This window comes from Dromaius novaehollandiae, chromosome Z (assembly GCF_036370855.1).
Source record: "Dromaius novaehollandiae isolate bDroNov1 chromosome Z, bDroNov1.hap1, whole genome shotgun sequence".
NCBI lineage: Eukaryota > Metazoa > Chordata > Aves > Casuariiformes > Dromaiidae > Dromaius > Dromaius novaehollandiae.
Genome location: NC_088132.1, coordinates 34,981,866 through 35,009,344, shown reverse-complemented (window position 1 = coordinate 35,009,344; position 27,479 = coordinate 34,981,866). Strand labels below are relative to the sequence as shown.

The following is a 27,479-nucleotide window of genomic DNA, read 5'->3' as shown; positions in this document are numbered from 1 at the left end:
AAAGTGATATGTTTACCAGCCCATGCTCATGTTTCAAAGTGGAACATGTACCAGTATGCCTAGGCTTTTCAGATGCTGTCAGTACTTGTAAAGGTTGTGGATTTGTGTGTTAGGAATTCTTACTGATCTGTCATGTTTCTCCATAATAACACTTGGAGCCAGGATGATCCTTCCGAATAACTAGTACGTATTTATCTTGTGGTCTATGGCAATAAATACTTGCCAAGAGAAATAACTCTGACAGGTAGCTTAATTATCGGCAAAAGAATAGAGTAGGACACCAGGCCATGGAGAACAGCTTAAGTGATGTTGGTAAAGCAGTTTGCCACTATTAAGCTCGGAAGCTTCTGATGTTAAATCCATCATGATCTAAGCCTTATAATTCATTTCACTGTGTCTGTGGCTTGTTCTGCAGTCTCCATCAGCGTAGTCTACAAAAGAGGTCTTGGAGGAACCTGAGGAGACTTCCTTGAAGTATGCATCTGAAGTATATATTCAGCATATATCATCTTGATGCAGGGAGCTGCAGTGGCTGCTTATGGCTTCATTGTGTATGTGAAAAAAAGATTGCCTGCTCTGTTGGCTGTCCTGCAGCTGATCTTGAATAAAGAAACTTGTGCTTCCCTTTTTCAAGTGAACAAACAGTTTTGAGTGATGTGAGAAACACTTGAGTCTCCCTGCTTATATTTATAGAGAATCTCGTCTGGTGTGGCAGCAGCATTCCTCTGGTAGCGAGGAAGCAGGAGTGTTGCATTTCATGTGTCCGTGTTATTTGAGACCTCTCACGTTTATCAACAGAAGCGCTGTATGTCTAGTGACTATCTTGGCATGAGAAATACCATGGTCAAAGTGTTGTTTATTTTTCAGGCTTCCTTAGTTTTTTGGCAGCCTTGCTTCAGGGCAGAAGGTTGGAGAGGTGGAGGATGAGGGCCGTACTTTGTGTGTGTGTTAGCGTTTGGGGTTTCCCACCCCCTGCCTTACAAGCAGGTAACTTACAAAACAGCACGTAAGAGATACTGCTTGGAGATCGTATGCCTCCGATCTGTACCGCAGTTGCAGGGGCTGTTTCTCAAATGCTTTTTCTTGTACCTAACCTCATTTTTCTCCTTCCCTTTTTCCCTTTCTCCCCCGCCTAATTCTCCTGAACGATGTCTCTGTCCTAAGCAGCGTTCATTCGGCGTGGATGAGCCCGCGCTGTAGGGGTAGCACGGCAGCAGAACTGTAGTGCCCGCAATGGGAAAACACATGTAACATCATTACTGTGCCAGCTTATGGCGGTAAGATTTTACTTCCTGTTGCTAGCATGTGCTGTAAGGAAACAGTGCGCTGCCTGTTTCAGAGTGCAGTATTAAGAGGTTTTTTCTTCTCTCTCATGGTGTGTACATGGAGGGGAGAAGTATAGATATAATAGATCAATAAATCGATATCCTTGAGGAAGGGATGAGAAAGCCAGAGGTAGGCAGGGGTGATGTCTGAAGCCGAGCCAGGCTGGTGCAGAGATCTGGCCGATGCGGGAGGAACGGCCTCCCTTCGTAACTCGGCCCCTAGGAGTGCCCAGGGAGGGAGAAGGGGCTCCTCGGCAAGAGGAGCAGCGCTTTCTCTAGGAAGTGCGGGGCGCTGACCCTGTTCGTACCTGAGCACCTGGTTCACATCCCTTTGGACGGCTGGTGGCTTGTCGTCCCCTCGCTCACAGGGTTACTTGGGCTTGCCTGTGCTGCTTCCCCCTCCCCTCCCACCTCGTCTGAGTACCTGGCAGCTTGACACACCTCGAGGGCGACTGCTCTGTTTGCCTTAAATATTGGCAATAAGATGAAAGGTGCACAGAACTTGAGCTGATACCAACTTAAGCCTTAACCACAGCAAATAGTATAAGTTTCTGGGGTTAATGGGGGGAGGAGGAGGAGGAGGGCGATGTTTGCTGGTTTGGGGTTGGATTTTTCTAAATTGTTGGTTCCTCCCTCCCCCTCGTACCTTTATTCCTGTCCTAGGAGCTGAGCTCTGCCAGATAAGTTGTCCTGCAGAAGGCAGATACATAGACCAGACTGACAGTGGGTTTTTTGTTTTTGAAACAAGTGGAATACATGGATTGCAAAAACATGAAGCTAGATTGTGAAGCAGGAAAAGCTTCCACCAAACCTAGATTAATTTAAAAAAAAGAAAACCACAATATTTTGTGTCTCTACTTTGAACACCATACATGATGCAAATAATGGTGAAGGGCCATCTGGCCTCTGAAAGAGCGAGGGAGCCGTGAGAGGGCTGTTGGAGAAAGGAAGAGTGTTAATTTCAGGGGAGGAGATAAAATTAATATACAACTGTGCTCTGAATTATTACTGAAATGAAGGTGCATGTTTTTAATCTCTCTAGAAAGCTGTTCCAATGATTACGCTCAGTGTTAATGGACTCCCTGTAATTCAGTATCTTCAAGTGACATTCGGATACCTGTTTAGAAGAACATTCCAAGTCAAACCAGGAGTTAATGATCTTCATTTTCATTCAGTTATGACTTTAGTCTGTCCTTTGTGTAGAATATTGAATAACAACATTGTAGAAGTCTCTTCAGGCTGGAAAAACCCTTGGTCTACCTGGATGCAAAACAAAAATTATGATAAAAGTTTGAGAGGCCTTGTTCAACTTGGCTGTCGCTTGTCCACACTACCAACTTTCAAATGTGAATATTTGTTTTTCCTTGGAGATTTAAATATAATAATAATAATAAAAGACTGAAAATTCGGCATTTCAGCAAGGTCATTGGTTGATTAATAGCCTCTGCAAGTTTCTGTTTGCTGTTCGGACTCATTAAAAATAAGAGACTGCTTTCAGTTTAATAGTGCTTGACACAGAACACTTGCAAGGAAATGCAGATTTATGATATGGTGACATACTTGAAAAAATTTGCATCAGTAAATAGGATGTTGTGTTTTTTCTTCTGGTAACTGCTGTAGGTCAGCATTAGTAAGTCAGCTCTCCTTCCAAACCATATTTTGTATTTCTTTGCCTTATTTTCCTGTGTAATTTCTCTCATCTGTAAGGCATTTGCCTCTCATCTGTGGTCTCGTGCCTTAACTATTAAGTCTGGGTCTTCCGAGAAGTGATTAGGCTTTCTAAAATTCTCTTATGTCACAGGAAATCCTATTCCAAGTAAAATATGGGAGTCTAGTGACTTAAGTAAAACTACTATGAATTCATTTGGGTTCAGTAAAAAATGGAGTGCTATCTGACATGGCTGCAAAGTTGTTGTTGACTAGTAGTAAAGAAGGCAAACCTTTTTTTTCCTAGTGTTTTTTCATATTTTTTGGATTAGCTCTGGTTAGACTACAGCAGACAAGTAAACACTTGCATGTATAACCACTACATGTGTAGTATATTAATACTTTACATAAGTAAGACTCTTATTATACTCATTAGGGGGTTTTAAGAAGGTTGCAAAATGATGTTTTACCAGAGAGCTGCTGAGTATGCTACAGGCATTTTGTAAACACAGAAGACAATACTGAGATGGGGAAATGAAACCAGTAAGAGTACATAAAACTTGGGAGGTATCCCACACTAGGTCCCAGTGTGGATGCCAGAATTTCACATTTTTAGTGGAGACATAGTATCTGTGGATTGTGAGCAGCCACTGTGCATTATGTTCATACCATAGCTCATTGCATTGTCTTCCCCACCTAAACAAGCATTGAAACTAGTCCCTGCTTAAAATGATAGTGTTAGTTGAGAAGCAACCTGTCATATTACTATGTGACCTGCAAAAAATGACTTAATTACTATGTTTGTTCCATGTAGCAAAAATCAAATGATTGAAAAGATTCTTCTTAAAAAGGAGAATGTTGTGATTTTTACCATCAAACATAAAATTAATTTGAAAAGAAGCTGGACCCTTCTTTCTGGATCAATGACTAAAACATCTAAATTTTTTCTAACTAAGAAAATATGAGCCTTGTTTTGGGATTTCTTTAAGGCAGCAAAAGTATGCCTTTGGATCTGAAGTTCATTAAAATTCTTAATATATTAACTTTATATTGATAGAATACAGTGGAAGTAGAGATCAAGACAGATGTGTAGAGTTTCAAATTTATCACTGCCTAAAATTATCAACACTGAATATTCACTTGTTTTTCAAGGCTCTTGAAAAAGAGTTCTTTGGATGCAGTTTGGAAAAAGTTCTGCTGAGGACTTACCTTTTTGGTTTGTTAAGAGATGCAACATTTTTATCTTGTTCTTTCTAATGCTTGCTCTTAACAAAGAGAATATTGTATGTTGGTCTTCCAAAAATTGCCAAATATCTGTTGGCCTGCTTTGGAGGGAAGTTGGGGAAGTGTTGTCTGCTGTCTGTAGCATCTTGGAGCAATTTCAGTGCCCTAGCCCTGCAAGAAGGCATAACCTGAAATACAGAAAATGGTAGGAACGCTTCTGCTTAGAACCAAGTTGGGGAAGAATGGTTGTAGCACCAAGGCCGTAGTTATCCTGAATTATAAAATGTTACTGTCGTTATGCCTCAGTTTCCCACCTTCGTAAAGGGGAAGAGGTCAGGAGACTTCCTCAAAGTCAGGGTGTCATGGCAAAGGCAAGAACAAAACCCAGGTTTCCTGTCTCATAGTTGTGTGTCTTGGTTTTTAACAATTGAACTAATTATTCCTGTTAAATACCTAGCAATACAATTAAGGAGAATGGGATACACATAATGATCTGTAAAGTGGGTAGAAAGCTTTTGCATTATTCCAAATTCCTGGTGTGCTTACTGAATCAATTTTATTTTTTTGTAATGAACTTTTTAACATATGGTAAAGACTATTTGATTTCTTTCCCACAGAATCATTAAAAAAAAAAAAGGATGGAAAAGATCTGCTTGTTCATCTGTTGATTGATTTCTTTGCCAAGTTGTGACTGTTCATCTTTTTTTTTCTTTTTTTTTTTCCTCCCCCCTCCCGCTTCCTCCTTCTCCTCTTCCCACTTTTTCTAATGCTCTGTCTAGTTTGGTACTAAATGACTTGTGCTGGAGCTTCCACCACTTGCCTTTTGAGACTCTTTTATAACTTAGAAAAAAATCAGGAATGCTTCCTGATAATCACCTTCTGTTTTCTCTCCCCCTGCTTAGAGCTCTTACTGTAAGTTATATATTCATTTAACTGAGGTTAAATTGATTAAATCTGCTTTAGAGTAGGAAGGGGGGCCTTGGAGGCTGGGTGTCAGATACGTTTGCAAATGCGCATGTTTGTATCTTGAGAGGCATAATTGCCTGGTAAGGTCAATAATCTGATTTGTGCTTTTGGGCATAATAAATATTACATCTAATTAAAGGTGTGCTTTGTGCCTCCATCTAGGTTATGAAAGTGTGACCATACAAATAAAAACCTTTTGTATTTGTTTGATGTTCAGCAAATAGGAAAATAAGCTAAAGTAGTTGATCTCATATGTATTCCTTGTTACTTTTTTTTCCCCTTCATTAGTGAAAACACTGAATTGGTTACTTTATTGCTCTCAGTGATTAAAAGTATTGACTCAATAGGTGGGGTTTTTTAGTGGGAATCAGTTAAATAAGAAAATCACCTCTGTAGTAAGCATGGGCACCTATCTTGCTCCTCTACGGCCCGTAGAGTCAAAAACGAAATTGAAACAAAGCTGTCACACAGAAATGTCCAGGTTGGCTTTGCTGTAGGCTTTTTTTGAGTTGATGCACCTTTGATTCCTTCATAAAACGGAGCGATACACAGCGTTTAGGGCGATTCTTAAAAGCGCAGATCGTTGCAGCTCCCGGCAGCGCTGCCCGTGTGGAGGGACGGGGTGCCGAGCTGGGGGACAGCCGCTGAAGGGTCCTGCGCGGAGGGTGGGTGAATCTGGGTCATGTCTGTGTACGGAGGTTGCAATAACTAGTCCTCAGCTAACTCTGTGGCGTGCTCAAATGCCCTGTGTGGCTCGGGCACCCTGCTCTGCTCCTGACGGCTAGCTCCCTCGCGCACAGACGGCTCCTCGACACAGTGTCCACACGCATGGGGAGCGAGCCAGCGGCAGGATGACTGCTACGTGGTGAAATCGTAGCGCAGACGAGTGTCCACCAGCCTCCCTGTGTAGGCTTCCTGTATGCGGTGAGGGGCTAATCCAGCTCCATATGCAGATCCCTTCTAGTTTTAGTTGTTCCTTTTTTTTTTTCCTCTGTTCCAGAACAAGTTCTCTGTTTTTTATTGTTGATGTAGCTTGTTCTTAATGTAACTCATGGATGAGAGACTTTCAAAGGCAAAAAAACATAATATAGGAGCATAACTGTAACTGAAAATTAATAGAAAGTCAGCAGCAAATGCTGTCTGTGGCTTTGAGCTTAAATGGCAGATTCTCAGATTTAGGTGTGTGTGTGGGGGGGGGGTTGTCTTGTGCTCCAGTGGTAGCTAGTTTCTAAACCAAACCCTCCAAGTCAGCCCTGTGAACCAAGCCTGGTGCAAAGAGCTGGAGGTGAACACTTGATTAAAATTATAATTTTATTATTTAGTTTAACTTTTGCTTGTTTAAGGAAGGCAGACCCTAGTTCAGACTCACGATAACACAAGGGCAGCGGTTGGCAATGGCTTGTGCGAGAGAGGTGTTGCCAGCACACCTGATGGGCAGTAGAAGGTACTGCTTTTCAGGCAGCTTCAAACTGAGAAGCAGGCAACTTTGCTGTGAGCTATAATTTTAATGTGTTAGAAATCTTCTAGAAGCAAAAAGGCTAGCAAATAAACTGTGAAGGTAAATTGAGCAAAAATGTCGTGCTATGTAAATCTTTGTGGCCCTGCATACAAACACAGAGCAGATTTACAACAGTGTGCACTCTTCTCTCCAAAATGGCTTGTTTTGTATGCGGCAGAGTCCTTGCGTGTTAAACAAAACAAGCCTCAATGTAGCAGAGGTAGCGCTGAGAACTGCAGCACGGGGAGATTTTGGGAGAAACATCAGCGGCAGTCCGTACCATCTCTGCTGTTAGATGCACCGGGTGAACTGAGATTGGAGTCTGAAAAATGGGCTCCTTTCATGTGACTCTTAATGCCTTTTGATGTACTTTGTTGTTTTTGTTTTTTTTTTTTAAGCTTATGATTTTAGAAGGAAAAAATACTGCTCTGTTTAATTTTCAACTAGGTCACACTGCCTAGCCAGCATGACTGTGCTTTGCAAATTCAGCGAAGTTTTCCCTGTAGCAAATAAAGTAGTTCTGTGCTTTAAAGACCCTAATTTTTATTATGTGAAATGAATTTAGTCTAGAATGTATTAGGAAGAGAATAGGAAGGGTGTTTCTAGTGCAAAGTATACTTAAGAGCAAATAAAAAGCAGTGTTTTTAGGGAGGAGAATTAATAGCAGATGCATGGGGATGTTGAAGCCAACTGGCTGAAGCAAATTTGCAGTCAGAATAAATGAGTAAATGTGCTGTAAGTGAATCAGTTTTTCACGGGGCGGGGGGGGGGGTACCAAACCCATAGTAATCTAAGTATCCATCTGTTAGCTCTTCTAGCTTTTTAAAAAAGCTGTCACTTACTTGTGCTAAATCATTTAGTTCTTGAAGCTAATTGCAGGTAGGCGTGTGGGCTGTGGTGGGCTGCCCGGGAGGGGCCCTCCCCGCTGACGGGGGAGGCAGGGCAAGTGCTGGCCCCACCAGCTTCCCAGTTTACCTGCCCGTCTGCTTGGCTGGTGCTGGGAAACAGCCCCGTCTCAAACAAGTGAAACCCTCCCCTTTCGCAGGAGGGATTGGCAAATTGTCAAAGGGACAGGGCAAAGGATACAACTGAGAGGGGAGGTGACTTGAGACAGAAGAGGGGTTGGGAATGAGCAGCCAAGGGACTGCCTGCTGAGGCCAGGTATATGCAGAACAGTTTGCCTGGCTGTGTCCTAAGTAACAAACATCTCAGTCCTCTCCAGCCATGTCCTATGGAGTTGAAGGAACTGGGTTTGTGTGCATGAAGTTTAAAAATGCTAGATCATTTTCAGTGAGTTTTTTCACTGCGCTACAGTATGTAGCGTGTGTGTATATGTATATAGGCATACAGTCAACCATACTACATATAGATTTTATAAAGTATAACAGTAGTGTGCTTATTAGCATACTATACAGACAATCTTTCCTGTTCATCCCAGGGAACTGAAGGGGTTTTAGTCTGAGAAGCCTTTGTATTTATCACAGTTCCTGCCACTGGAGCATTTTTGAAGTTTCAAGAAATGGTGGTGTTAAAGATGCCTCAAAAGTCACAAGAACACCACACTCAAGTGGTTATGCTGTGAACCATTTTAAAATACCTTTTGTTCGCGTGCTTTTAAATCGAACTGAATAGCTAGTGACACAGGATCAATGTTTTAATCATGGCAGATCTTCCAATCTTTGGCAGACGGAGCTCAAAAGCCGCGCGCTGCGTGTGCCGTGTCCCAGCTAAGAGGCCGCGCAGGAGCGTGACCGCAGGCTACGTGCTGCGGGCATGTGCTGGGCGCTGCACAAGGACGGCTTTGCAGAGCTGCTGCTGCTCTGCCGAGGAGTTCACCGTGGGGCTCGAGCGCTGTCACCCTGCGGTTAGCTGGCGTCGGAGCAGGCACGTCACGTGGCCCAGGCGCTTCCTTATAGCGAGGCCCTGCCCGAGGATCGAGATGTGTAAGGTTTCTTCTACATTTAATAGACAAGCGTTGCAAGCTGCTTGCGGTTCTGTCAGCAGCTTTGTCTGCAGAGCTGAAATGAACTTGACTTGCATTCGCAGGTATGTACAACTCATCTTAAAACTAGTCGGAAGACTAACTCCTATCACATAAAACTGACTCTCCTATATTCTGGGCTTTTTTGCTCACTGGATACCTACCAATGTAGGTGAGTGTTGGGCCACTGCGTACATGGATCACTTTGTAGGAAAGCCAAACCATTTCCAGTTTACAGTGGTTATGTTGTCAGTAAAGCTCTGGTTGCTTTAACCAAGGCTCAGATGTGACCCATAGGGCATTTTCCAAACGGGCAAGGGATTTTTTAGCAGTAAATGCCTTGAACTTTTTGTGGATACAAAAGGAATACAAGTCAGTGTTTCTTGGTGATAAGCAGGTCATTTCTGAGGAGGCAACTTAACTTCCTGCACACAGAGATTTCGGAGCAGAAGTCACTGTTCTGTTGAGTACGTACTGTGTTATTACAATATTACTGCTTCTGGAACGCTTTGAAACAGCACATCTTGCACAGCAGTTTGTAGCTTCAGTAGGTCAGTAATACAGGTATCTCCAATGAAGTTGTATTTCAGTGTTTGAAATCTGCCTCTCATGCACAATGTATTTTTGTTTTAAGCTGGCTGTTCGTATGTGCGGCTATCTTTCTATATATGTTATTGAATAGTGACTTTTCTTGAAAATCTGTATTTTTAAAAATACACATATCTCTACCTGATTTTCTTGAGCTTTTGTTTGGTAAGGTGGTTCTTCTCTTCTTGTATATGAAAAGATAAGCCACGCAACAGAGACTCGATCTGCTCTTTTTACCAGAAAAAGTAAATAAATATATATCACAAAAGGAATTTTGAGAATTGTTTATATTTAATATCATGTTTGCAGTTAAATTTTTCATCCTCCTCCTTGTGGAGTTGAGCGTTATGTCAATGATTTGATACAGGCAATATGAGAGTTTCTAGTCTAGCCTTTCTTCCAAAAAGGTATATACTTAATATTCTGATGCATTAGAGTATCGTTTGCAAATGACTCGCAGAACTTGATGGGAGAGAAGGAAAGAGAAATACTTTCTATTTAAGTTGTGTGCAGTATCTGAATCAAGCTGCAATCTGAAGGTGGTCCCGAAATAGGATAGAGTTACAGAGTTTCCTCTATGAAACAACCCCTGTAGGTCCTGTTGTTGCCGCTGCTAGCTAGTTATGTCCCTAAGTGCATGCATAATGGCTTAGGGTGAACAACTGTAGGCATAACAATCTCAAGACTTTTTTCCCTCCCTTTCTCTCCTCTCCCTAAATGGCATCCTGTTTTGAAAAAGAAAGGTCATTTTCTGCAAAAGAAAAGGTGCTGTTGACTTCCAAAATCTCGTTTCATACTGGCTATTACTATAATGCATACAAATTTTCCATACCATCTGACCTTAGGAACTTTTTTCAGTCTGTAGTTCTCCTTAGCACAGACTAGCAGTATAAAGTTGCAGAGTTAAAAATTAATTTTGTCACTTTGATATTAACTGCATATGACAGGATGGTCTGTCTTAGCCGTGGGAATCATGTATTTACGGTCACTGCAGGTACTGAGTTACAGATGTCACGTGTGGCGCCACGCAGGCGTGTATGCGGGCACAGTCCTGCTGTTTGGCAGGCTCCTGCTGCAGCAGGACGGATGGTGCAGTTACCTGTGCTGTGCAAGTCCAAAATCTTCAGTGTGCTGCTTGCTTAGAAACCCCATTTCAGCTATTTTGAGGGAAGAGGCTTGTTCTAGGACTGCAGAACAAAGACGCTTTCCTGTGTTACGGCAGACTTAACTTACAACATGTGAACCCAGCTTCTGCGTTTCAGCAGTTATTTTTAGGTTTTTCTTTTCCTTTAAGGGACTTGCAAAAAGCCTGGGGGCAGAGGAAGAGAAGAAGCTATTGCTATATAAAGATGAAACCTGACCCTGGTGTCCGGGTGTCACTTTGTGCCACGTGTTGCACAGTACTGTCTTAACAGGACTAGCTAGTGGTGGAGGAGAAGGGAAAAAAAACAGTCCCTTTTATCAGATTTTCCCCCCACACACTCGCACGTGTTGTGGTCTCGAGGCAAGTGCACGGTGAGCACTGTCACACGCGCATGTGCTTCTGCCTGCTACAGCACTCTGCCTGAGACTTGCTTTGTCAGCCTACTCTTGGCTCCCTGTGCTTATCGTGAAAGTAAAACTTTAACAGGCTTATTTAGTCCTTCCCAGGTCTCGTCGGCTCTAAAACTTTGTGCTGCACGGTCCTGCCACGTGCTCTGGTAACGTGCTGCGTTAGCCCACCGGACTTGGTGGTGCTGCTTGTATTCCTGCTCAGTCTTCTGTCCAGAGATGGACTTACAGAGTAAAACAGATATGTTAGTCCCCTGTTTTGAGATTTCCAGTTGGGAAAAAGCAACATGACTCCAGTGCAGCAGTAGTCTAGCTGCGGCCTTGCGTCTCTGTGGTTCTTGGGTGGCCGCGGTCTGAACGAGCAGCGGTTAAGAGTGGCGGAGGTCGGAGCTGGCAGACGTGGCGCGTGCCGAGCCGCCGAGCAGAGGTAGTGCAGGAGACGTGTTCCCAGTGGGAGCGCTGGAAAGCGAGACGGTGCTGCCGGGCAGCTGGGCGGCAGGAGCTAATAGGTGTCAGCCTCCCGCTCCGGTAAGCACCTCGTCTAAAGTGATCTGAGTACTTTTTTTGGCTTAATTTTTAGAAGTTTTCCCTTCAGCCGCTCCCCGCACACCCATACGTGTGTGGAGTTCAGGTCGTCCAAAGCAGCTCGTAATGGAGAAGCTGGTAACAGGGCTAGAGAACAGATACAAGCAGGTGGTGGGGCCGTGAGCGGCGGCAGATGGCAGACAGGCCCTTCTGCAGCCCGCTGGACAGAGCTCGTGCCGTCGCCTCACTCGTGACCTGGGGAACCGAAAGCGGCAGCCGAAGGCGGCCGCGTGAGCCGCCGGGCCCTTCCTGCGGGGAAGGTCTCATCGCCGCGTGCCCGGGCGGCCCTGAGCGCAGGCGATTCATCCGCCGCCTCCGAGGGTCGCGTGCCCTGGCCCCAGCTCCGGGGTGCCCTATACGCCCGCCTTGTCCTGGCCCACGCCGCTCGCTGCTGTTCTGCCTCCTGCACCTGCTCCTGTAATAGTTTGGGTGGGAGGGGAGGAAGCGATAGCAATGATGTGCTAGTTTTTGTTAAAATGTCTGTGTGATGGCCAACTTATGAAAGTCAAAATCAGCAATGGCAGTGTGCCGTGTTCCTTAACTTTTTTGAAATGAAACATTGAATATATTGGTGAGAATTTGCCCCTATGAGCTCCTGGTGCTTATTTTTCATTGCCTTTTCTTCCTTTGATTCCCACTTACTCCTTTTCTGTCCTGAGCCTTCCTTGGAGATGGCTTTGCATTTGTTTCCTTTGGGAAAAGGAATATAAATGCTGCAAGCAGTGCTCACCTGTTGTCATACAGCAAAGCAGGCGAGATTCCCTTCATATATCTCCTGTCCTCTCTAGCTTGTCATGGCTGTCTTTTTTTTTTCCTTTTTTTTCTTTCCTCTCCTCCCCCATAGACTATACCATTCCTGTAATACTACACTGGTGTTAAAGTGATGGACTCAGTAGACCCTGATGTTGATCAGAGCCTATCATTATTTTAAAGGAAATAGGGGTTGTTTAGGGAGTTTTTTTTATTCTCATTCTTCCTGGAAATAGTACTCTGCTCAGAGCCTGCCTTAGAGCACTGAGCGCGACTTGTTTATTTTCTCTCCCTGACTGGTATTACCTGTTAGAGTTAGCAAGACGACCAGCGGAGGAAAAAAAGAAGGTATTCTTTTGTGCTATCCTCAATGGGGTTTGTCAGCCGAGAAGATAACATTACTGACCGCTTGAAACTTTAAAAAAAAAAAAAAAAAAAAAAAATCCTTTTAGCATGATTGGGCAGAGAATATGAAGTACAAATGGGCAGGGAATATGAAATCAGATTTCTTAAAGCATAGCTGACTTTTCTATGGTGTAGAAGTCCTAGGAGTGGATTCTCAGAGGCTTCCCCCTTGTTCTTAAACTTTTTATTTTTCTTCCATAGGAAAAAAAATTTTTATAGGTGGGACAAAACATATTATGCCTAGACTATGTCTTAGGTAAGACAAAATAAAGGTATTTTGTCTTAGGTTTGGCTATTATTCAGAAAATAAATTTGCATTGTTAGTTTTCTGTTGGTCATCTTGTATTTTTGTAGGTCGTAATGCAGAAATATGAAATCTTGTGTTGTGCCTCTTGGGGACGGAGGTTCCTTTCTGCATACATGACAGATCTGTGGAGGGGGGAAATAATGAACCAGGTATCGTCCTTTTTGGAAAACTGCATTGAAGCTGTGCTCATTGAAAGCAGTTCTAGTTTGAAGGCACAGAAAGTCTTAAAATGTCAGTGCTGGGAAAGAGGTTACTTGCACTGCTTAGTCATTGATGCAGTTTTGCCTGTTAAACTTGGCTTGGTCGTAAGAAACCCAGCTTCTATGTTTCAAGCTGAACAGAGGTGATCTTAGTGGGACCAGTGCAAGATTGTCTGTTTTACTGGTCTGTTTTGTCCCCAAAACCAGGGGCTTGAGGCCGGGCCACTCGAAAGCAAAGCGACCAGAGATTAAACCTCAGGAAAAGGTGGGGGGAGAATAAAAAATGAGCAGGAGACTTTTGTCGGTGATAAAACAGATGTTCACGAAGTTATCTTTGCCCTGCCAAGGTGTTTGAAAGAGCCTCTGTAGGCTCCGCTTTAAGCCTTCGACTTGCAGATGACGCAGCTGCCCCCAGCCTGAGCGAGCTGCTCTTTCCTCTGCCGAGCAGCGCGGCTTCCTGCCGCCACCTACTTTATAGCTTCCTCCAACACGGTATGAAAAGCCTGGTGTTTCTCCTTATTTGCTTGCTGTGGTTCCCGTCCTCTTTCTTTTGCTGCCTTCCCTTTGCTCATCTCGAACAGGCGCGTTTGCTGCGGGGAGGCCTGTTGGCATTTCCCGCTTGTAGGAAGCCATCGCAAGCCGGAGGTGTTTTGGCTCCGGTGAAATATGAGGTTATTCCTGAAGCTAGACTTTGGCCCATCACCACCACCAAAAAAAAAGACTGACTTAAGGATGGGCAAAACTTTAGTGTCATCCTATTCTACCATTTTTAATGCTCCTTGAAACTTCACATTTGAAAGCAAAACACTTTCATAATAATGATTGGCCTTTGTGGATGTGAATTTGTGGTGAGCTTAATTTGAAGTACAACTGATTCTCAAGTTACTTAAGGCAGAGAGGGGGGAATTATTTCAATATAAATAGGAAAAAACCTAAGAATTGATTCCAAATGATTAACAATCTCAAAATAAAGCCTTATAATAAAATCTCCTAATTGATTATAAGCAACTTATAACATCCAAAACAAATTTTTGTAAGGGAAAGGACATGAATAAAACAATTTACAGAATCGAGACCTGCGTTTTAGTGTTTAAACATGCACAAAGAAGCAAAACGAACTTTGAAGAAGCTTCTTCAATGTCTTTATTCTTAGCTTGAAACAAAACATGGGGCATTTGCATGGAGGGGGGAAGAAGTGGGAAAGTTATGAGGAAGTGGGGGGGGGAAAAAGGATTTTGGCCAGGCAGCTGGTGAAGGCTGGGTTTTGTCCAGCAGAGCTGCTTGCGGCTCAGGTCTCTCGGGGTGGGAGAGGGCATGAGGTAGCTGGCGCGTCAAAGGCGGTGCCCAAGGTCCCTGCTCGTGGGGTGCCTTTGGTGGCTAGGCTGAACCCCTGCCCTCAACTTTGCAGAAGTTCAAAAGTTTTACCAAAGACTTGGGGAAAATCCCCAGTGCCAGTTCAGGTGCGAAGCGTGCTGGGGAACAGAGCGCAGGTGACAGTAATAAGAGCAGTCTCCTTTTGTTGCTCAAGCATGCTCTGAGGTTCGGAGGTTATTTTAAGCTAGACATAGAAATGCAGGGCTTGATTTAAGAACCTCAGTGATTTGCCTGCTTGGCATGTATAAAATTTCTGATACAAAATAGGAAAGCAATTTTCTTTACAGGTAGTTTTTTAAACCTATACCACTTCTTGTACAGATAATTTCAAAAATAGCTTGAAAATCAGGCTGGCGAGAGAGTAAAGACTTTTCTCACTTCCTTCGTGAGCTAAAAAACATCCCCCGCTTGCTGCAGTTTACTGTGTATGGCAATGTGCTGAAGCTCAACCTTCCTGCTGGTTGGGACCCACCTTCGCTCCCCCCACCAGCCCCACCATTCACTTCTTGCTGCCGCTTCACTAGGTATCTTTTAAGCAGCAAGAGGAAATGGCATGGGTGTAATAGCATGTTCAAAGTGAAAAAGATGGAAAAAGTCTTTTAAAAAGCAAAAACAAACTCAGATACTCTTTTTTTTCTTAAACGTACAGCTTGCTGCCTTAAAGGCTTTGTTTCATTTCTGCAAAATTTGTCTTTCATGGAATGATGCTTCCACATCAGGAATATCAATAATTTCTTTCTTATAAACTACTCAAGACTAAAATACTAGTTATAATCCTAGTCACAAGCTTTTGTACAGGGTTTTTTCCCCCTCCCCACTACTCTGAGCTTTGGAGCAAGACTAGTTAAGTTCAGATGTGATGTTAGCACCTGCAGTCTGTCTTTGTCTTCCTGTGGTTTTATTTGCTGCAAGTAATTGTCAAAGAGCTGTGTTACCACACTTCCTCTTTGAAGCTATAGCAAAGAATACATAACCAAAGGATATTCAGGGTTGACCCTTAAAAGGAACTTTATAGGTGGTTTTTTTAAACAAGGGGGCTGTTTTAAGCTGTATGATTAGTAAGTGGCTTTGTCCTAACTGTGCTCTCCGTGTGCAGTGTGTTCCTGTTTGCATCAACCAAGGTAAATGCTTTCTAACCCCTCTTTCACCAGTGAATGTGAAGAGCTTGGAGGGGTGATCTGGTATTTTTTCTCCCATCCCCTTTCCTGCTCTGTTTCCTACCGAAAAGCTCATACTCTTTTAACAAGAGAAACTGCTGATCCTGTAACACGAGGTGCTCCACACCCACTAACAGCTAGTGCAAGCTTTGCACATATCACCTGTATGACTGGTGTATAACAATAAGCAGTAGTTTCGGTTTTGCACTATATCAGCCACTGCAGAATAAACTTTGGAGCAATGATAATTACCTCGTTGCTTTCCACTCTGAATAACACAACGTATTGCATTTAAGCATCTTCACTTCTTTATAAAACCGATAACTTCTGTAACAGGGATAAAATTAGTGATATATGAAGTATGAAAGATGTAGAATACGGCAGAGAAGTTCAGCATAGGAGTTTTATGTGTTCTTGAATGGTGGATTGTGTTACTCTAAGTTGCATTCAGAGCTCGGAAATTTTAAATGGGACAGAAGCAAATAGATGTTTTACTGTTGATTAGTGTGATTAACTTCCTAGCTGTGAGAAAATAGTTGCTGTCTTTTTTACATGAGTTGCCTGGTGTTCTGGCACTTCAAGAGCACCATAAATTATGTCAAGAGCAAAAATGAAGAGTGACGGAGCTGTTGTCTTGTGCTGTGTGCTTCAGCCTGGGGCCCCGCTGGGTTATCCTCTTAATCTGGGAGGCCTAGGCAGACCAACGCAGCAGTACTTGTAATGTGGCTTGTTATTCACCATATTAAAAGCTTGATCCTAGGAGAAATCGGGGGACTGGCTGTGAGGCAGTACCGCCACCTAAAATCTCATTAATTGTCGTTAGACTTGGGATAGGCCAGTCTTTGCAGGACTGCTTTCTCACGAGATGGTCGTGGGGCTGATCCTGTGTAATTACCTGGCTGGGAGCTGCAGAGGTAATCAGCACGGTGCCTTCTTTTTAAAGCCAGTAATTAGGGAAAGTGAAACAGAATTTTCCTGTTTCAACTTGTTCTTTAAACAAGCTACTAACAGGGTAAGAGACCTACTAGCATGTTGCTGTTGACTCTATGGTGTTGATATCTCTTTCTGCCATCAGCTTAACTGCTGCCTTTTTTTTTTCCTGCTCTGATGCAGCAGATTTGTACCTGGCTTTTTTTTATTAACTTTTCTGCTGTAAAGATCACGTGTTTTAGCAGTGGGCCATATACAATTCCAGCACTCTAACAACTACCTCTGACCTCTTGTTTGCCTTTTAAAAGGCGGAGCTGCTGGCAGCTTTCTCGAGGCTTGCTAGAAATGATTTCTTCCCACTACACTTCTCCCCCGTTGTACCACTTCTCCAGCAAGAGAGAGCCAGCGTGATATATGTGTTTATAGCTCTGGCAGGTCACCATGCATCGGGCTTTAGAATATTGTCACTCTGAGCTCTTCCTTTCTCCTCTTAATTTCTCTTAACCTGAGTGGCTGCTATTAGAGGAGCGTTACTGGGTTTCAGAAAAACTTGGAGCATATCTTCCTAACAGGAAAAAAAAAAAAAAAAAAAAAAAATTAAGTAGGTATAAGCTGTACAGTTACTGGGCTAAAAATGTCAATTGTTACATGTTTAACAGGAACTAACCACCTAGTTGCAATTTTGTTATATACTCAATAGGATCAAGTCTAGAAACAAAATAGGTGGTGTGCAAATTCTGAGGCGGGCGAGAACAGTGGTGTATTCTGTCTTTCCAAAGCTTTGCTGTGTTGGGCCAGCTCTTGCTGTTTCAAGGTGAGTAAGGCTTTAGTATCTGTCTAGAAGAACTAAGAACGTGATGTGAAGCATCTTATTGCTAAGTGAGAACTTCTTCAGAGACCTTTCGTGTATGGACCTACATCCCTGCATTTCACACAGTTGGATAATTCCTGTGGTGTGGGTCTTTGTGTTTTAAGTTCTTAACACCTATCCGGGATCTAGCTGATCTTCTTTGAGGCAGAAAAATCTTCTTTGGACTAGTGAAAATATGCAATATTAGCATTGCACCAGTACTTCTTTTTGAAGCCTCTCTCTGCCACAGGAGAGGCTCAGTAGAGGGATCCCCCCACCCTGGGGCATTCTTCTAGTAAAATTGCTCTCCACTGTACAGTATTAGTAATAAGGAAAAGCAGTAAAGTACCTGCCCCCTCACCCCCTTGATCTCTGTGCAAGGAATGATACAGACAGCAATAAAAGCTTACTTTAAATGTTGCCAGTGGCTTTTTCAAAACTGGGAAAGACAGGTGCTTTTGCTAGGGCTTTGCTACTTAGGCAGCGTTTCTGCAGCAGGTATTTATTTCTTAAAGTACCCCTGCTAGTCTCTCAGAAGGTGACGAGTGGGAAAGCTGCCCAGAGGCTTTGGGCTAAGCTCAGGGAGGGTGCCACTGGTTTGCTGTATGCGTGTGCCGTAGCCAATGGTCCTGGAAAGTACCTGGCTATTGCTGGCTGCACCCTAGTACAGTAACTTGGGGTGTGTGCAGCAAATTTGGGACCTCATGGCTGTAAGTGTGCGACTTGTGGAGGACTGACAGAGACAGTAAATAGGAGCAACGGCCCTGCCACAGAATAACTGGCTCACCTAAGCCAAGGATGAATTGCCTGCGTGTATGTACGTTAGACACGGAGTTGATGCATCCCATAGAGTCCCCAGATCATTTGATAGTGTAAAGAACTGCATGCAAATAATCATAGCTATGGATGTAAACTTTGTATGAATGAAGATGCAGTCATATTTAGAATTACTAAGGAGTATAAATGTAAAATTTTCTGAATACTCTTCATTCCCATTTTTTTATGAAGTAAGTGCGAGATAGATGGCAAGATAAATGACAGGAGTAAAATCTCTTAGGAATTTTTATTGCACTCTTACCAAAGGAAACTGGGTTGGAGATTAACCAATAAACTTCAGTTCAGCAAAAGAATGGTTGGAATCTGGAGCCTCAGTTGTTCCATGTGAGGAATTTTAGAGGTTTGTGGAAACTGTTTCAAACTGGACGAGTAACTTACTTTGAAAGCAACTCTACGTGAAGTAGCAAGGTGGAGAGAGTGAAGGAAAAGTACCTTGTGTTGACCAAATCTGCCCTTCTTAGAAGTTTTCAGAATATGGAGGGTTTGGGGTGTTCCCCTCCCCCCCCCCCCGCCCCAATTTAGAAAAAAACATGGCTTTGGCAGCTGTGCTACAGGGCTGTGGTCGGATGGTATTTACACTTTGCTCTGTGAATGGACTGGGTAATTTTTCCATTGGGAACTAGGAAGTGCCAATGGGTAGAATTCCTTAAGAAGCTAAAGCAGCGTATGGTCAGTTGCCACTTCTTAAAAAGACATTTGAAAGTTTGGAACAGATCAGACAGATGGCTGGTAAAAGACTGGACACCAGTTCTTTGCACTGGTTCATCTAACAAAAGTTAGAGATGGAAGCTGAGCTTTGTGCAAACTTCTGGTATATGCTATTTTCAGCAGTCGCTGTAGAAGTAAGTGTGTGACTTGTTTGCTAGTGTCTCTCTGTAGTTCAAGATATTATCAAGAAATCACTGGTGTGGGTGGCTGTCTGCAAGCGTGAGATGCTATATCTTCTTTCTTTCTGATGTAATGCGCTTCTCCATTTTCAGGTTCACATAACGCTAGGGACCAAAGACGCATACGTAACACTTCAATGGTGCTGGGACTGACCTTCTGAAGGAAGATTCTCAAATACTATTTTTTATCTTCATCCTGCTTATCCTGGGACTGACTTGTCTTTGGAGAAAAGTTCAGCAGAGGAAAAATTTTTCACGTTGGAACCATTATAACTAAATTTATTTAAAGAACTTGCTGCCTGGAGACGCTTCTGCAGAGTCTGAGTCCTGCTCTTCACCTGTGTTTGCACTTCAGACTATAAACAATGAGCGAGTTCTGGTTGTGTTTCAACTGCTGTATTGCAGAACAGCCTCAGCCTGTAAGTATGAATATTGGCACTGTTCTGTTTGTGTACAATTAACTGCATTGTTCACTTTTTTCTGGTTTTGTTTTAGCTTTTTAAATGAGTGCTGTTGGACTAAGCTCAGTGAGAATTAAGGAATTACTTACCATTTTGGCTTAGCTGGGACAGAAAAATGTCTGTTCTAGACTGATGTCATGCAGATATTTTCTTAAGCTTAAATCTGTCCAATGTCTTTGAAAAGAACCTTTATATTTTTTGAGTTGGAGAGAGGGAGAAAGGGGAGAGTGAGGAGGGAACTAACCTTTCACTCTAAAATCTGCCAAAAAGCAGCTGGAAATCTGGAAACCTAATGACTTCTGGTATTGTCTAAGGCCAGTCTTCGGGTATGGCTGGATAATGCTGACAAAAGGGAATATTTCTGTTAAGAAATACAGGGTGAAATACAGTCCTCCACCTTTCTTAGCGTTCGCTTAAATGAAGTCAGGATTCCAGCCTTAATCGTTTTGGTGATTTGACATGAAACTTTGGGAGGATGGAGGGAGGCACTCATGCCACAGATGCCCCGTTTTCTAGGATTTGGAATGGCTGTAGTACATACTGACCGAGTACATGCAACTGGATAAAACAGCAATTCAAAGCATTACATGAAAGAAAAGTATAAAAGTACAAAAATGTTCTTGCAGTTCATACACCTGAAAAAGTAGCTTTAGAGTGTGTTCTTGGGTCCAGAAAATCTGCCCGCCATGCAGGGGGAATTAATCAGGAACTTGATTAACTCCTGAGAAAAATCCTTGTATTGAGTGTGGCATCTAGATCAAGCTAAACGAATGTGTGGAAGGGCCAGTCGTGTCCCAAAAGTATGTGGAAATGAGCACAGTGACTACTGAAGGATATGAAAGAATCCCAAAGGGAATAGTGCAAGCTCATATTAATATGCTCAGATGATAATATGTTGCTTTAGGGGAGGCAAAGGATTGAAAAGCCTAATGTCTGATGACTTTGCAGTTGCGCAAAGCCAGATAGCAAGAGTAATCCTTGAGTGGTAACACAAATATTAGAAATGTGAGCATTAGCATTTCAAACAAATAAATGCAACTTTATCTCACTTCTAGTACAAGCGAAGGGAAGGGTTTATCTTGGATACCACCATAGGAAGTTGCTGTCCTCTCCTGTGCAGTCCTTCAAAATGTTATTTGCAAAGTTTTTGAATTATTATGTTTTTAAGATATTCAAAAAACATACCTCATTTTTAGTTTAAGGATGGAAAATGAAATACTGTCTTTTTTCCCCCAAGATCTGTCTTGCTCCTTATTATGATACAGTTAAGCTATTGCCTGAGAAATATGTGATATTAACGATCTGTGGGTCATGACTCATGGAAAGGGTGGAGAACATGCTTCAAAAGTGGAGAAAGGGGGGAAACAACCCTTTTTCATACGTTTCTGCTGATGTGATGGTGTGCATTTACTTAGAAAATTAAAACCGTCCTTATGTTTAAGATACAAACAGCACTTTGTTAAGCACTGACCTAGTTCCTGAAATCTGCCTTTCAAATGCTGTAGGAGCCTTCTTGTTAGGAAGTGCCAGAGTCCTGCAGGAGGCATCTCAAAAAGTAGCTGTGGAAATAGGTACTTCGTTGTCCTTCCCTACAGCGTTGCGCAGCTTGTTTTGCTCTGCGTGGTACTGTGCAGCAGTTGTTTGGCCATGCACCGTTGCATCAAACGGAGTATTTAATCAGTATGTGTGTGTGTATATATGTGTGTGCGTATATATGTATATATATATTTATATCTGAATGAGCCCAGGAGCATTTTTGTTCTATGATGTATGAAGCAATGCATATACCATCGGTGTAAACAGATGGATAAATCTGCCTAGTTGTAAGGGAACAGTTTTCCCTGTCTCTGTACGTGTTGTGTAATCACGTGTTCAGGAAACCTGTTCATTGAAAAACATGCTAATTTTTAGTGCAAAGATACTGGTACTTACTGCCTTGTATCAAAAGGTAAGGGGAAATCTGCACGCTTGCAAAAAGCTATTTTTCCATCCCCGGCTGTCAATTTAATCTGTCAATTGAATCCAGTTTCTCAGGAGAAACTCTGTCTTCTGTCCAGTTTCATCTCTTCCACGTGCCTTCTTTCACCCTGCCTCGTGCATCTCGGCTTTTCTCATGGCCTGACTGGCAGAGCGGCAGCTCACTTTCAAGCTCAGCCCTTACATGAGGCATGCTGCTTCTGTCAGAGGACTAACACGGGCTCGTAGAAATGCGAACAACCAGTCTCTCAAAATAAAGACCTTTAAAGCAGGAAGCTACTTAATCTGCTGCTTATTCTGTCCCGTGCTGAAAATGTTTTTTCCATGTTTTTAAACTTTGCGTTCTCTGAAGCATGGATTTTTTTCTCATCGTCTTTGTCAGATGCTGATAGCTGGGACACCTTGAATGTCATAGCTGTTGACATAAACTTTAAGGTGGTCGGTTTTGGGGGGACTTTCTCCTGGTTTGTTTTCCTTTTCACTGGAGGAAAGATGCAAAACTTGAAGTAGCTGTGTGTGATTCTCTGATATTTATAGCTTCCATTAAGTTGATGGGCTTTCAATCTCTCTTGAGAGCCCGGAGGCAGGAACAGTCTGTTGCTTCCTTCTGGCAAAATCCCATGTTATTGTGTTAGCTGTCTTCAATGCACACCTCTATTCTATGCAACTATAGTGCACTTAAAATGGAAGGGAAAAAAAACCCATACATGCAGAGTCCTTTCAGTGAATTTGGTAGGAGACTATTATTCAGACTGTATCCTAAGACTTTTTTTAACCTATTTCCGATACTCTGCAGGCCTTCCGGAATTGCATTCCTATTCTTTTCCAGTGGGTTTTCATGGTTTTGAACCCTAGATGCCCCTGCAGAGAACAAAAACGTGCGTGTACCTTCTAGGCTTTGTAGACAGACTTGTAAACGTGATGGCCATAGAAATACATTACTTATCTAATTTCACTGGCATCACTTCTCTAATAGTATACCCCAGAGCAGTATAGTAACACTGTTGTGGTTATATATTAGTATACTTTGGGAGGTTCCTTAATTAAAAAGACAGGCTTTAGGGTATTACCGTCATCTTTATTGAAATGTATTGTTTGTGTATCTGTAGCCTCTTTTTTGTCCTTTACCAGGGCTAAGTGGGTGCACTGTGCTGCTGTGAAATAAAGCACAGGCTTCTTGGAAAACAGTGTTGTATTCTCACTCCTGAGGTTACTTTGGTTGCTAAATATTTCACTTAGTGTTTCCAAGACTGTAAGATCATGGAATGGGCATGTCTGAACACAGCTTTATTCTCCTATGAAATAGGATGATAACTGAAGAACTTGAGTATGCAAGGAGACAAAGCTGGGTGGTTATAAAGCTGAAGGAAGCATGTTCCTGATGGCTGGGCTAGGTCTCACTGCTTAACGGCCCAGAGACTTTTCCATACCAGAACCCTGGAAGGATGTGAACATAAGGCAAAGAAAGGTATTTTTGTATCAACTTCTGTTTTTTTTCTCATCAGATTTTGACTGAAAATACATTTTTACCAGAATGAGGACTTAAGACAACTGATTGGTTTTGTCTTTGTTTCCATGACACTATGGAGGTGATATTAATCTCTTAAGAAATGGCTATGGGGAAGTTTTTCTTAGTTCTTTAAATGGCCTGAACTTAATCTTTTATCTGAACCAAACTTTGTTTTGTTTTGAGAAGAGTGGCACTTTCTATGATTGCACCACATTTCTTACAGAGAGTATCAGTGGGAAGTGTAGCTCCTGTAAGCTGATTTTGCACTTCTAAGTGACTAGATGATGATTTCCTCCCATCCTCCAGCATGCTTCCTGTGTGCTACAGCCTCATCCACTGCTGTGTTTCAGTAACTTCTGCCAAATCCCTGCCACCAGATGCTTTGCTTCATAGCAGCAGCTTTGTGAGCCTTGCTTCTCCTGGGGCTCTGCGTGGAACATCACGCCCATGGCTGCTTCCCTTGGCTGAGCTCGTAGGAGTCTGTCATTTTACTTCTTTTTTGTGTCTTTGTCCTGTCCATTTTTAACTTGCAAAGTTAATTCTTGGTCTGAGAAGATTTGGTCACAATCTGGTGCACTCCCACCTGTGTTTGGGCCACTGCCCAGTGCAGTTGTGAAGTTGAACTCTTCAGTTTCCTTTGATCTTGTAGTAAAATTACTGCTCTGCAATAAAAGAATAACCTATGGTCTCCTTCTCCTTGCTCTGAGCTTCCTTCTCCAGTTACTTAACTTCTTTGTCCCTTGTGTCCTGTTTTGAGGATTTCATTTTGCATATTGTCAAAGGGCTTTTATGATTTTGCTGAATGCTGTGCCACAGATTAGAAAGTGAAGTTTTCTTTGTCCTTTTTCAACATATGAAATAGGTATGAAAGATCTGGATTTAAAGTGGGGAAGCCCATATTAAAAGAAGACAGAAAAGCAATTTATTTTCACTTCTAGCCAGTCTTGTGTATCATTTCTGGTCAAGTGACAGTGTTACAGAGGCCAAAAATTAAATTTGTACAATTGTGAGAGTTGGGTTTCTTTTCAGATGGTTTCCAACTAGGATGTAAAACATTTATCCAAAATTTTTGTTGCCCAAGTTGAATTGGGCCATGCTGTTATACTGAATGTTCCTGCCTTAGCTTTTCTGAAAACTAAGGTGTTCTGGAGGCTTACTGGGTGAAACAGAAGGGGGACAAGTTTTGAAAATTGCATTTAACTTGGTCAGAAGACCAGGACCCTGTAGAGCCACTTCATAGTGTACAATATTAATGAAGAGGTGGGAGAACCTTGATGGGCCATCTTTACTAGTAGACCTGACCCCTGTAATGAGAAGACACTGACAAATACTGACCTTGTCTGGTAATGGAAACAGTACACATACTGGTGTATTTATTGATGGAGCAACACTACAGAAGACGTAAATCATCTTGACACTGGTCACTTAAGGAAACTAACCACTGATGTGGTCACCTCTAGCTCTTTTCCTGGAGAAGGAGATATCTATGGCTAAGCATAGATCTACCACTGTAAGACCCTGGACACAATACAGGTACTGAAGCATTCAGTGTAATCATAAATGCAGAATAAATCGCCTTCAGTCAACATGCATAGAAAATGAGGTATTTGCTGTTGAACTCTGGGGCAGGTTCAGTATTACAGTGCTCTGTGAGTGTAGGTTCTCACTCAAAGACAAAAATATTCAGGCTTTCTTTATTAATAAAATTTGATCAACCTACCACATACAATAAGCCTATTAAGAACTTCAAAGGTAGAAGGTGACAATTCTACAGAGCGCCCAGATGTTGTTGTATTGAATTATGTTATTGAGCTGGAAGTTTTGGATGTTTCAAATTCCCCCCCTCCTTTTTTCTTTCTTTTTTTCTGCTATTCAGTGATGTTTCTGTAGAACTAGCCTTAGGGAACACCTTGTTAAAAGGGGTAGAGCTAAATAAGCAGCATATTTTTCAACTCTGACCTGTGTGTTCTGCTTTTTTAGCCTAATAGGGCTGCTTTAGATTTTTCTTTTAAATTGATCCCTGCATGTGTTGAAATATTTGATGTGATGTCCAAGTAGTAGTGTTTACCACAAAAAAGGGTAGTATTCTGCAGGTATTTATGAATACTTGAATGGAAAATAACTGAGTATTTTGAGATGCTTTATTATGAATGAAGCTGTGAATTTTTTAGGAATTCTTTCCTAAAGAATTCCCTATCTTGAAGATAGCTGTATCAATGCTATTTATTTATTTAATACACTACTAGTTGATGGGGAAAATAGCTCTTTAGGGGGAAGAAATACAAGAATTATGCTAACTTTCTGTTGATGATGTATCCTGCTCTTATCAGCATATTGAAAACATACTATACCCTTCTTCAAATATCTACAGACTATATAGAGCACAAGTTTTCTGTTTAAACATGGGGAGGTTCCCTAAGTTAGTGTCAGCCTGTGAATTGCTTATTTTATATCTCTTCTCCTAATTTTTCAGCAAGACGGCATCTTCAAAAGCAAAACCCAGCATGAGTTGCTGAAAAAAGGAGCTGCCACCAGAAATGGTTGATTTCTGCCTAGCAAAAGTTGATAGTTTTGCAGCCAACCTTGGAAATAGTGTTGAAGCGTTTTCCAAAATGAACAAATCCAAAACAACCTTTCTGCATAACTTTTCTTACGGAGGTTAAAGCCGCACAGTTCTGATGTTTTTTGACTTGCCTTAATCTTGGCTGGCTGCTTGGTGGTTCAGTGATTTCCCACCCCCAACTCTGCTTTCTGTGTCAAATTAGGGAAGATTGGCAACCTGAAGATGTCAGCCTGTGGCATTAGGGGCACTTCTCCTTGCCAGCACCTAGAGACAGAAGGAACTTGGGCATATAGCCCAAGAGATTTGCAGTTTCCACCATCTCTGTGGTAGTATGCTTTGTGTTAATGGACAGAGAAGTCAGCTGTTGCCATGTGGCAAAGTGTATATTTGCTGTACCGTAAAATATATTTGTGACAGCGAAGGGAGTGCAGAGAGTAAAAACTTCTGCTGCTGCTGTCTTATTGTTTTTTTTATTGAGAGTTCCCTGTAATGGAGCCAAGGTACTTTGTTAAAGATAGTTCTTAAGACCAATGTGCAACACAAGATAGCCCACAAAACATTCATTTTAAATGGCTTGCAAATCATGAAAACTGAGCTTTTACTATGGTAAAGGTCTCTGCGTATCTTTACATCTTTAATTCTTAAACTTATAAAGTCTTATAAAGTCTTTTTCAGACATTGTTCCTCAAACCTATGGTTCTGCAGTTCCTGTCGTGACTCTTGCTTACATGTCAGACATGCATGATATCAGAGTTCCTGTTTAATTATTGCAGTTATTCTTCACAGATTCTCAGAGACCTTGAATTTGTAAGGTGCTTCCTAAGCCAGAGACTTTAATAGGTAATGCTTGCAATGATTTTTTTTTCTCCCTTTTGTCTTCAGGGTGGCTTGGCTGTTCACTCAAAAAATGCCAACTTTTGTAATTCAGGATTTATATCCTGCCACCGAGTAAGGAGAACAGAGGAGCATGGGTTGTGCCGCAAAACTGTAGCTGTGAATCAAGCTCTGATGCAGACCGAGGGAAGTAATGCTTCCCCCAACCCTGCAATTCATTTTTGTTTTTCAAATAACTTCAGAGTTTTTAGCTACCTGGGTGCACCTTTAACAGAGGTGTCGTTCCCTGCAGCTGAGGAAAGATACCATCTTCCTTTGTCTTTTCTCCTTCAAATAAATGTGTGACACTGAGTGATTTGCTGGCATGTCATGCTCTGAGAGTGACCTGACACTGAAAGGGAGAGGCTCACCTGGAATTCCTTAAATAGTTTTAAGCTACTTCAGCTTTTCCTTCTTTTTTATTTTTTTTTCTCCTCTCAGTTGTAAATTCAGCTCCTAAGTCTCAGAAAATAGTGCGGTTGTATAACAAGCTGTCTTTGGCAGGTACAGAGTCTTCCTAATTATTTTTCTCTTGCCTGTGGTAGGGATGTTTTTGCAGTGTGATCTTAACCTTCCTTTGTGTTCTGCTTGACTGATGGCTCAAGGTGGCCGTTACTTACTGTACATAATAAAAGAAGACAGCTCAAATTTCTGAAAAAATCAAAGGACTAGCTACTTCCTAGTTTGTATGTTCCCAAGTGAGAATATCTTAATTTTGCCTGATCCCTTTGACGGGGCTCAGTTAGGGTTTTGACTCAGGATTGTTTACAGTTGGTCCATGGTTACTGGAGTGGATTGGGAGATAATTTGGGGCTAGATAGGGATTTGTCTCTTAACTTTGCCCAGTTCAGTAGTACTTTGCTGGTGTAGTCCTGCATTTCATAACCCCCTCAGGTCCTAGCAGGGTGGTGCTGGCCAGTGGTTTGGAGCAGAGGTGCAGAGCTTGTCTTGCCACGCACAGCAGGAAATGCTTAGCAGAGGCTGCCTTGCCCCTGCTTTACTCCCTTCCTCCTCCTGGGCGGCTGTGGGGGGG

At 42.3% G+C, this 27,479-nt stretch overlaps 1 protein-coding gene across 2 annotated transcripts in view; it reads left to right on the top strand.

Annotated features, from left to right (window-relative positions):
- The window catches only part of LOC112978807 (CDC42 small effector protein 2), an 85,308-nt gene that overhangs the window by 30,948 nt on the left and 26,881 nt on the right, over positions 1-27,479 (top strand). The window contains exons 1-2 of one of the 2 annotated variants that reach the window (XM_064501871.1): positions 8,598-8,706; positions 19,156-19,481. In XM_064501871.1, coding sequence (XP_064357941.1) covers positions 19,428-19,481 — 54 coding nt within the window. In that variant the 5' untranslated portion in view covers positions 8,598-8,706; positions 19,156-19,427. Of the gene's footprint in view, positions 1-8,597; positions 8,707-19,155; positions 19,482-27,479 lie in introns of those variants that run through there. The other variant, XM_064501870.1, reaches the window with a different exon arrangement.